The sequence below is a fragment of the Haliotis asinina genome, chromosome 14, assembly GCF_037392515.1.
Source record: "Haliotis asinina isolate JCU_RB_2024 chromosome 14, JCU_Hal_asi_v2, whole genome shotgun sequence".
Lineage (NCBI taxonomy): Eukaryota > Metazoa > Mollusca > Gastropoda > Lepetellida > Haliotidae > Haliotis > Haliotis asinina.
In genome coordinates this window covers 9457023-9469845 of record NC_090293.1, presented here as the reverse complement: position 1 = coordinate 9469845, position 12823 = coordinate 9457023, and the positions used below count along the sequence as shown (strand labels likewise).

Sequence of the window (12823 nt, the reverse complement as noted above, 5' to 3'; positions counted from 1 at the left end):
CAACGTGGCACTCGGCAATGCTCCAGCTATACGGAGGTGGTCTTTAAATTGTCCGGCCTGGAGTAGACAGTCCACTGGTCAATAGCATGAGCATCTGTCTATGGATACGATGACGTGTGTCAACTCTGTCAGATAGCCTGATCACTCGATCCCGTTACTCTCGCCCTAGGAGACATATGGAAAGCCAATTCTAGCCTGGGGCTTTACGGGTAAAATGGAGCTGTAAACAGTGAATAAGTCTTCCGAATCAGGATATATCAAGGACTGCATTATTTTCCTACGGAAATGTTTTCCGTTATCTTCCTCTGCATAATCATAAATATGCATGTACGATGTTGTTTGTAAATAGTCAAGTCAGTCATGTCAGGCCAGACAATACTGTGATTCTTTCCATGCAATATGATGAAACAACATGTGTACTGAACAGCCCCAAAACGGCAATATTAGAAAGAAATGAAATCTCACCAAAGTAAGTGTTTATGGCTAAATCTTCTGTTTAAAAACATGACAAAAACCCAGAGTAAAGTTTGTGTTGGAGCTCAGTATATTCACGAACCACTGTGTAATATCGACAGTACCAGGTGTTCGCAAACAGCCGTGCATACGCTGACCTACCGTTGGCTCCTGTCATAAATATATGCAAAGCCCAGTGAACTGTTTACTTAACATAATTCAGGCAAGTACTGTACGATTGAATCATCTGTGTCACAGATACATCAAATTGTGAAACGTCATCCACATGCCTACCATAGATCTTTTTGCTTACCAGAGGCCTTGAAAGTTGATACCTTGATCGAACAACTTTAATCGCGGACACCTGCAATGCCCACGATATCAAACCTGGAGACGTCAAACAGAGTCTATAATTTCTATATGTAACAATGTGAAAGCGAATGACGTTAACTGGTCAACATATATTTCAATATACTGCAACTAATCTTGTCAGATTTAATAATTCATGTTTTATACTATGACGTGATATGCCGCACAGCCGAAAATTGATAGTTTAAGTAACTATTGATTTCATATTTGCAAACAACCATTTCCCTTGGGCATTCCAAAAAACCTATGCTCTTAGGTTGGAAACGAAATTCTCTCACTTTCATAACACTACCTCCCTCAACTCGTAAACATTCAACACGCGTATTTGAAGCAAGCTCGTGAGACCTACTCTAGTATTGATATTATTTTCAATTAACGTCTACTTATTTACATGACATTTTACTAATGGTCCTTTGATATTTCAGTAATGGTACCCAAGAGGGACAAAAAATGGCGTCTCAAATGTACAGACTTATCGTCCATGACAGTATGGAAGTATTTGGACATATAATGAACGAGATTATCCAGCACATCGAGTGTGCCTGTATGTGTGTGTGTGTGAGAGAGAGAGAGAAAGAGAGGGGAGGTGGGGGGTGGATGGATGAGAAAGATAGAGAGAGAGAGAAAGGAAAGAGGGTTGAGAAAGAAAGAGAGAGGGATATAGATCGACAGAAACTATCGTGCTGGCAAGGATAGTGATAAATGTGGCATTCACATGTTCTGTCACATGTAATGTATATTATATTGGTACATTCCGTTACCCGTATGTGACAATATATCCAAAGACATATACTATTTAAAAACAGAACACATCGTGAACACCTGGTGTCATCACTGATGTTCCATCTCGTGATCTGGACTAGTTCCTAGACTTGACGTCATAATTCACATTGTGATAAATTAAGTTGAGTATACACTTTCTGCACGCGACACAATTAATGGAAAGAATAGGTATTGAAACCAACTTATACAGCAACCTCATCATGTTATTGTGAAATAGATTCTTTATTATAAAAAAATAGATATATGTGTTGGAATACACTGGCGACTCATTTCGTTCAAGTGTACATAGCAAAATCATTTTATTTTCTGTGATTGAATTTTCGTTCAATCAAAAGATACGTTGATTACACAACGTCAGCATTGCCATAACGTTCTTTAGGAACCATTTACAATCTACACATAGATATAGAGTTGCCATGTTGACAGTGTGTGTTTGTCTGGTATCCATATAATGTAATATGTAAACACTTAAAAGTGCTTGCCAAAATTACGCATGTGTAAACTGTAACAACATGTGGGCTGTCATTAGGATTATCTATCCTGTCATTAAGAATGTCAATATCTGTTCACAATGCACATTTTGTTTCCATGGCCCCCGATATTATTGGATTACTCAAACCTGTCATGAAAGATTTTATGTCATGTTCTAAAAATGTATTTTCCCAAGTAATCAAATTTGTATTATTCAAAGAATGGATTAGTTCTATATTGGAAACGTATTACACTTTTCAACTTCAGTTAGAAACGCCATGTGGATGAATTCAGATTCATTTACCTCGATGCTGTGAAAACGTATTATGTTTTCTGCAAATGGGGTATGTAATATCATGCTTTATTTGAAAGAATGACGACTTAATTAGCATTGGCAAAGCGGATATGAATAGTGAAGTGAATATACGAGTCGGATATATTTTGTCATAATAAACGCAGGAACGGAGCACTGCCAGCTTGAGCGCGGGACATTCCAGTATCAGCAAGATGTCTGTCGTGTCAGTTCTCGACGAAAATCGATAGGATAAGCCTCACTAATGGCTGGGTATTTAATACCAATGTGATGAAACGATCACGACCAATAATGTGTTGAATTTGAGTCTGGATTCAAACTCAGATTACCAATGATGCCATTATGTTAATTGGAAACAAATTAAATGAGGTAATTGACAAGATTATGCCTTCACTACGTCTGTACGTACGCCGGAGTCAATATTTGGTTGGAGACATCAAGTTGAAAGACAGTAATATCAGTTGACCCTGTCAATGACAACGTCTGTCTAAGTACTTATGGTATAAAAGTATCCTTAGGGAGCATATGTCTTCATACACAGAGGGTAGCAGAGCTGGGATTAACGCAGAGTTATGTCAAGTATGCCCATCGGATATCAAACTGTTTTCGGTATATGGAGGTATCTAAGTGTTAAGTACAGCGTCCTGGCGTCAATACTTCAGGAGTTTGTAAAACAGTTCATCGTCCTACAATACATCCAGACAAGTTTTCGAGTATTTGCGACGCGTATCGGGTAAAGAAATGCGACCACGTTGTGTTCAAGGTTCTCCGCGTGTGAGAGATATACGAGCTCCATTGCATGATACAGAAATATACGGGACAAACCTGGTCATTAATCATAAAGAAGACGTCTTTATTAGAGACAATGAGTGATTGAGCACGCGTTTCGTCCGAGCGTACGTGCGTGAATGAGTGAGTGTGGTTTAAAGAGGCCTTTCATAATTTACCAGCAATATCACGGCGAGACACATAAATGAACTTAACACACTGCACCCATCAGCATACAGTAGAACCCAACTTCGTCCCGGCAAGGGAACGATTTAAGCAGTAGGTTACCCCATCACTACCGTTGATTACAAGTTGCTTACATACGGTAGCCATATAGGTTACCCCATCACTACCGTTGATTGCGTACATGTTTAACGATGGCGTGCACGGGAATACAATTGACTTCCAGGTTCAGCTCAATGTAGGGGCAAGGTCCGATTTGATATACGACTTCAATAAAGCCCGCGAGCAAAGGCACTGAGTGTAGCACAGAACTATAATGCGGGGTATCATCCATGTTCTCCTTAGTCGTTGGTGAGTAGCGATCAGAGTGAATAGGGGGCCGACAAGCATCAACAGTGTTAGGAGTATATGGCTGATCACTTGTCCTCTGTAAAGTGGCTTGTACGCCAAGATCCTGCTTGTGCCGATTTCACCCATAACATCAGCCTATCTATATGTAGTGTACAAACATGGGTTGCAGTGCTGGTATATGTTGTTGCAGTATGTGCTTCTCAGCATTTCCGTTGGCATTTCTCCCTTGGAAAAAAAGATTTAGGAGTTTCATTCCAAATGAATAAAGACTGTTCATGTTGATAAAATCTTGTTTTGTAAAAAACAGACGCGTTAAAACGTATGTTCATGAGACTAAGGTTCTTACTTGCACTTAACACGTATAATTCATTCAATAGTACGCACACGCAGGTAAACTCGTGTACCAGTTTTTAGGTTATGACAGTGTCGGGTACGAGCTGACCGTTAACACTAGAACTAGACTAACATTTCATATTATCAGAGCATAATCAACGAAAGAAGGTGTAAACGACACCGCGGTATACCATATAAATCATTTCTCGTGCATCTGTAAAACTGATTCGTGAGCAAAATAATTATGGGAATAGTGAATAAAACTGTACTCACAACACCCTGTGGTTGTCGGGACACCGTACTAGCGATGACGATGGCAAACACGACAGGGATATCATTGATGACGGCGACAACGGCACTGATAGCAATGTTACCACGACTGTCATAGCACTAACACTGACGATGGCAATCACGATAGTGATAGCACTAACACTGACGATGGCAATCACGATAGTGATAGCAATAACACTGACGATGGCAATCACGATAGTCATAGCAATAGCACTGACGATGGCAATCACGATAGTGATAGCAATAACACTGACGATGGCAATCACGATAGTGATAGCAATAACACTGACGATGGCAATCACGATAATCATAGCAATAGCACTGACGATGGCAATCACGATAGTGAAAGCAATAACACTGACGATGGCAATCACGATAGTGATAGCAATAACACTGACGATGGCAATCACGATAGTGATAGCAATAACACTGAGGATGGCAATCACGATAGTGATAGCACTAACACTGACGATGGCAATCACGATAGTGATAGCACTAACACTGACGATGGCAATCACGATAGTGATAGCACTAACACTGACGATGGCAATCACGATAGTGATAGCAATAACACTGACAATGGCAATCACGATAGTGATAGCACTAACACTGACGATGGCAACCAACACATTGATAGCAGTAGCAGTGACAACCACGACAGCAATAGCTATAGCATTAACGATGGCAACCAGAAATACTGTTGACGATGGTGACTACGACGGTGAGAGCAATAGCATTAACGATGGCAGCCACGACAGTGATAGCAAAAGCGTTTTACGACAGTGATAGCAATAGCAATGACGATGGCAACCACGACAGCGATATTGGTAGCACTGACGATGGCAACCAAGACATTGATAGCAATAACATATTAACGATGATAACAACGGAAAGAAACGAAAGAGGTTCGAAAAGAACATCAGTCTTATGTTGAAATACATTCATCACGGTAACAAGTCAAGGATGAAAATCGGATTGTATCTTGGATTTGAACCAACACTTAAAGGCTCCACTCACATGCATATTAATGTTTGGACTGAATCGCAATACACTAGCACCACGACATATTAGTGTAAATCTCACTACGTAATAGCATCTCTGCCACTTCGTTTCTAATCCTGATTCGGCTGTCTTCAAAGTATTGGAATCTAACTTGTGTGAAACTCTTATGGCTGCGTCACAGGTGGGCTTCGTGATTTAATATGGATTTTGATCATTACCAGACGAAGAGGAACATGTGCGTGAAATTAAAGTACGCATCCACTACGATCACCCAGACGACTGTCGGAACTGCATCAGATATCAACAATGCCATAATCAGTTTTACATCCATTTAAATGTGAAATCGGTTTGGTAAAGGTCACATGGACTAAACACAGTCACGCATTTATTTCTTCAAGCATTTATGCTACAGCTATGGTACAGGAACATCTGTGATCATTCGTGTATTTTAGTCTTATCTGCAAGTGGTTTGACGACATTGCGTCAGCCAACTGACATGTATGTGATACCCATAAACCATAACGATCTCCTCTTTCATACAGCACAGTTAACCATCAGTTAACATATAAATGCACTTTACCTCAGAAGAAGACACTAAATGCAATTTAAGTTGGTTGGTTTTACAGTTTTGGAGCGACCTGGGCCAGTAAGCGGCCTGTTAACGCCCAGCACATTGAATTGATTTAATTAGCAATCATATGCGATTTCAAAGGGAATGGTTTAATTAAAATTTAAGAAACGACAGCACTATTAATATTAATTTGAACAGATAAGTACATGCATGTAAGTCATATAAGATAGAGTTGTGTCCCCTGGTTGCGAAAAAAAAGCCTGACAATGGTTATGAGGGAAGCCCAATGGGAAGTGGGTCTCAAACATTTACCATTTTGATGAAACCCACAAACATGGGTATGTAGCTGACAAGTACACATTCTCAGCAAGGTACACATTCTAGTACTTTTGTAGGGTTGAGTCCCATCCGGGATCCGAAGAGTCAGGCACCTAAAAACAATCAAAACCAGACTCGGCTTAGGCGTCCACGTGTGGACTGAACTGAACACAGCATTACTACAAGAATACCTACTTTATTGAGTGCGTGTAATCCCAAATATAACATGTGTTATATTTTATTGTAATACCGAAAGAAAAACATTTGAAAGCGAGAAAACTTTATGTACACTTTGATCCTTGTTTTCACATTGTTGTGTTTAGTTACCTCAGTTGGAAACAAATGTGACCTTACTGCGACAGAAAATGAACTAAACGACTGGTAAAGACAAAGACGATGAAGATATCTTTCTGTACGTGTCGAATGACATGCTCATTTAAGCGTCATGATTTCAAGCGACGGTGATAAAAGAATCAAAGGTCATTTGTGTCAAGGTGAAGTGCAAAGTAATAACCTGTCATGCTTGATTAGCCCCTTTGTTCTTCTCAGGAACATAAACAGCTTAGGATGAAAAATCCCGTTATCATGAATGGGTTCACTCTACTTGTTGGCAAGGTGCCAGTATGATCACGTAGGAGGATGAAGACATATCATTATGGATATACGTCTTCCATTACATACTACTACTACTACTACTACTACTACTACTACTACTACTACTACTACTACTACTGCTACTGTTACTGCTCCTGCTGCTATTATTACTTCTGCTGTTACTACTACTACTACGACGACGACTACTACTACCACTAGTAGTACTGCTGCTCCTGATACTACTGTTGCTGCTCCTGAGGGCGCGGGTTCGAATCCCGGATGGGACTCAACCCACAAAAGTACTAGAATTTGTACTTACTAAGAAAGTGAAATCCCAAATATGGAATATGTTGTACTACTACTGCTACTACTACTACTACTACTGCTACTACTGCTGCTGCTGCTGCTGCTGCTATTATTACTTCTACTGTTACTGCTCCTGCTACTACGTATACTTCTGCTGTTACTACTACTACTACTACTACCACTAGTATTACTGCTGCTGCTACTACTACTACTACTGCAAGTTCCTCATCTACAACTGTAACCGTTACGACATAACATGAACAATAATGATAAATGATAATGATAGTTGTGACAACGTTTATAAGTCTAGTGGTCGCTCAAGTCAGCCTTAACGTGCACATAATCACTTAGTAAAATTGTTGCATTGTCAGCTCCGTGGGAGGCACACATGATGTTAAGGATTTGGTCCGCAGATGCTAGAAATATACATTGCTGATAACATTCCACGAGCATCCAAACATCAGATCGCGCAATCTGATGGCTTGTTTCGCAATACTTTGAAAAACAAAAACAGGAAATGGCCCCTTCTTATATTCAGTTTGTAGTTTAAGCAGTTTGATAAGGGTTTAAGGAGTTGGTGAAATTACTTTCAGTTATTTACATTCTGACATTGTTTTCACAGAGATCATACAAACACATTGTCTTAAACTTTAATTAAGTGGCCCCACTGTGTGACATGACAAGCACTACAAGGTAGTGTACTACATGGACATCCACTTCCAGCATGCATTTAGTTGCGCGAACTGAAAACATGTCCAATATGGCGTCCATACATGAGTCTCGCAGCTCGCGAGATCTACATCAAGAGCGTTTATTTCAAACCATAACTCTGGTTCTGAATACTGAACGTTATATTGTACTGTTCCAACAATACACCATAATATAAGCAGTGAACAGCATGATAAACACTGGTGTTTCTTCATCTGGGAAAATACAGAATATGCTGAATAATGGTGTATAATACCAATCCAATTTAACAGGCTTCACGAGACAAGCAGCACGTCGGATGCCCAGAGGGTGTGCTTGTTGATGCAGGGATCGTATGTATATACATAAGTAATGCTTATAATCAGAATAATTCGCAACTACAACGCAATACTAGATGTTACATGTTATGTGCGTTTACGCCGAAGACCCGGGTTCGATTCTCCACATGGACAGAATGTGTGACGCCCATTTCTGGTGTCCGTGATATTGGTGGATTATTGCGTAAAACCCAACTCACTCATTTCAGAAAGGTTTGATTACGCGTCCGTCATGAATCCTTGCAATTTACCTATTATCAATTCCTTACTTCTTGAACAAAGGTCATTTTTCACGAACACTCTCAGTGGCTCTTGCCGATACAATCAGCAACTTTGATAAATCTCTGGCAACAAGGAAAATAGATGCATAGCCGAATGTGTGCTCGTTATATGCTCCAACCAATTGATAACAATATGTTGTTAAATTTTAGTTAGACTGGGTTGCTTCCTTGAGGGGCAGTTCGTATCGGTGACGTAGTCAATACATCACTTAACTTGATATGACAAATTTCAGGGATGTGTTTTACGCAGCGGAACGCCAATCACACGTGACGTGTCAGGCGTGACATTACTTACATGCTCAAAAATTGTGACATAAACACTAGACAAATTGGAACTCACATAAGTGTTCCTAAAACGGATATAATTGACACGATGTCTCGAAATTATTATTATGGAGTCAGATTATTTTATAACTGAACATCCCTTACATGTCCTTTTCTGAAATCCACGACCACACACAGGAAGAGGAATAGATTAAATGTGGAACAAAACTGTAACAGAGATGTTGTCGACACAGATCGGCCTACCTACCGAATAGATATGAATGTTATTTTCACGCACGATACAAACGGATGCATGTGTATCAATTGTAGACTGGATCCACACACTAATAGTCTACATGCACCGTTACACACACACACACACACACACACACAGACACACAGACACACAGACACACACAGACACACACACACACACACACACACACATATACATATATATATATATATATATATATATATATATATATATATATATATATATATATATATATATATATATATATATATATATATATATATATATATATATATACACATATGTATGTACACTACAAAAATAAGCTGGTTTCCGGAATACTGAAACTGAGAAGAAACGTCGCGGAAACCAACATTTTCAGTTGGTATCCAGGAAGTTTCCTACAGTTTCATGAAACTGAAACTGAACCATTTCAGGATGGTCTCCAGTTCGTTTCATTACCCACTCCTCCAAGAGGGATCCAGCTGGTTTCTATGTTTTAATTTACTGTATGTATATAAGTAAGTACGTACGTGCGTGTCTGCCTGCCTGCCCCTGCCCGCCTGCCTTCCCGCCTGCCTTCCCGCCTGCCTGCCCCTGCCTGCCCCTGCCTGCCTGACACCTTGCCTGCCTGAGCGCGCATGTGTGTATAAAACCAGAATTGGGTATATATAAGGGTCGAGTCCATGTATAGTAAAATGACATCTGAACAACATACACAGAAAAACATATAAATTCTTTTCGTTCGAAGTCCGTAATTCCATGTAGTGAGTAGTTATTCCATAAACCATGTTCACTGCTGTGTATATGGCGAGAGTATGTGTCGCCTTTCTGTAGTCTTACTGATGCCTGCATTACATATTAAAGTCATTACTTTGTACAAGATAATGGTTCGTCTTCGTGTGTCTCATGAAGCAGATACCCGAAGCCTAATTAGTGAAATATCATTTCACAGAATGTTATGAACTTCATATTTGTGGAGTATGTTAACCGTTTAACTGTTGAAGGTCACAAGCTGGCGACCAATATTTCATGTGCTCTACTTGTCTCAGTCAAACTTTTCAGATATATTATCCAGTAGACAAACATTCCAGTCATCGTTCTTGACGTTTCGCAGGAACTGGAATTAATCCTTCTCACTATATGAGTATTGGGACAAGGGGCACATTTCTAGATAAATGACAGCTCATCATGACAAGAAGCTGAATTTGCATTCACAGGCACAACAGAAGCAGTAATGAAGACATTGAATGGCCCAAAGAAAAAAAAAGTTTGTTGTCGCAATTCGCAGCACCTTTGCCAAAAAGCCTATGCATCGTTACATGACACCGAATTCCCGTCTCGACACTGAGTTAAAGCAAATGGTTCGCACAGAGGTGGAAATCAAATCTATATTTCCTTATGTATACGTAATGCTTTTGCTACACAACAAAGTCTGTACACGTGTGAAATACACATGTATGCTTTGGCTGGATGTTCGAATGACTCCTGATATGAAAGTTGTTTGTGTCAGGATACAAAACGAACTTGAAACACGTGTTCACATTTTTGACAGACATTTCTAAGCATTTATGACAGAGTTCTTATCCAAGAAAATACTGCATACCAGTTTGTTTGCCTTTAGATTATGCGTTGGTCTGGAGTTTGGCAAGGACACGTTTGGTTGATGAACCGTTTATATCTCACATTATATCCTTGTATCAATATTGGGTAAACCCAATATGAATGGGAACAACAACGAGAATAAGGTTTCTATGATTGCCTGCTTAGGCCTTATGACAGCGCATTGTTTTCTGACAAGACATACGTCAAAATACATGATTCCACCGGTTGGACGGAATATATTGTCTTATATTTGAACATTTGAACAAGCAGATATTCACAGGATATTAAATACCTCTTTATACAGACATACGGCAAAACATTGGCTTTTGCCTTGAGGTTTTATTGGTGGCTGACAAATCTCCACCTATTAATTATTCCCTACATAAATGTGACTATGTATAGAGATCGTGGTGGGGAGTGTTTGAACATGTCTGAAAACTCCAAAATATTACGCTATTCCAAATTAGACATTTCGTGTGGTCAAATAGGACCTTCCTCCTGCCTCCTCCACGTAGGTTTGAACGGAGAGTAAAATGTATATCGCAAATGATTCAATGCCAGAGAAAGGCTACGACAACGTTCTTTGAAACTGGGCATGTCCTGAAAGTAGTTATGATACGAAGTAACAATCGCAGCTAAAACTCGGTCTGATATCACCATTTAGGATCATTGAATGGTGAGCTTGTAAACGGAAGAGATGTCCTATAAGCGTCCAGCCATGGGTCTTTACAGGAGTGCAAGAACCCAAGTGACCCCCTCGTGAACCGACCAGTCTGGGGGCATCTTGTTACTGACCATTCATATGATTGGCAACATGTATGGTGTCTTCCCTTGTTGGACCAAACAAGTGACCCGGGTCAAGTAATTTGCAGCTACTCGCACTTAGTGTCCAGCTATTTTCAGATAACTTGATGTGATACAAATTCAATACTTTCATTTCAACAAGAATAATAAATAAATATAAATACTAAATTACCAGTAGCTCAGGAACGTACTTAAGCCAATATAGTCAAGTAACCAGATGCAAAGATGAGTTTATGTAGATATTGAAATTGTCTTTTTCAATGTTTTCTTGTAAAAATATAACAGCATTTAACAGTACAAGCTCTTATTTAATCAAATCCAATTGTCAAACAAAACATTTTTTTCTATTAATTGTGTATTTTCGACACACAAATAAGTAATGCAGTAGTTCGTTATACGTAGCGCCAAAGGAGCACAGAGATAATATGAAATGAATTTGTCTTTTGGATGTGAATATAAATCACGTCAACCTGATCTTGGACTGCAATGTATTACTTGGCAGAATCTATATCCAAAATGAATGGCTGACCTACGAAGTGATCATATCTACAAAGCAATGAGGGAATTTTATTTTATTTAACATATTCTGGTAAAACCTTCCCACGGTCTGCAGTATTCGAATGGAAGGGTATGATGATAGATGATGCCCTTGCTTTAATAGGTTTCACTTCTAAAGAAAGATTTCATGGTTGTCGGTTCCCCGCCGAAACATGGACCGGAACATATTTGTACATAGTACATATGTACAGGTGGTAGACCATGTTATGAAACAAACCCGATATGTGTACGCCTCCTTTCTTCCAGCAGGTACGAAACAATAAACCTTGCTTTCCTGCATACCGTTCCTAATATGGTCCAATTATTCTTGAAATTTTCTCTGGGTAACCTTACATGTATCCCTTATGAAACTTAAATTTTCGAAGAGCAATGATATACACAACTTAAACATACTTTGGACGGTTTTTATGGGTAAACTATATTTTAACCGATGTTCTTCAATCAATTAATTATGGGTGTTAACCTCGTTGTGCCTCTGGGCACTTTTGCAAACGACAGGCAACAAACAAACATTTACATTTGTATGCAAATCGTGTGAGAGGTTGGTTTTACCAGTAGGACGGGACAAGATTTTCTTTTCTTCGAACCCTCGTTTCATCAGATTCTCAGTGATCCATTTCATCGCATCCTGGCCTTTTGAATCCTCTGGAATCTGTTTCGCTGATAATCGAGTCGTCGACGGTCCATACTCCAACAATAAAGTGTCTATATTAAGAACTTTGATTGTTGTTCCCAAGCTTCGATTTCTCCTATCCATTCACAACACACGAGATGCTGCACAATAGTGTGTCTGTCTGTGTAGTGGGTCCTGGACGATAGGTGGCAGGACCCATGGCCTAGTACAAGCTGATAACTCCGAACTAGTTTTCTCCCTTGAGCCACATGTATAACTGCCTGTCTAGGAACTTTTCAACAAATTAACTA

The 12823-nt window shown here is 39.5% G+C and overlaps 1 protein-coding gene across 1 annotated transcript in view; it reads right to left on the bottom strand.

Moving 5' to 3' along the window:
- Positions 1-4293: 4293 nt before the first annotated feature.
- Positions 4294-12823, bottom strand: part of LOC137262075 (high-affinity zinc uptake system membrane protein ZnuB-like) — a 34412-nt gene continuing 25882 nt past the window's right edge. Inside the window, exon 2 of the mRNA XM_067799860.1 lies at positions 4294-5012. Coding sequence (XP_067655961.1) covers positions 4294-5012 — 719 coding nt within the window. The remainder of the gene's footprint in view (positions 5013-12823) is intronic.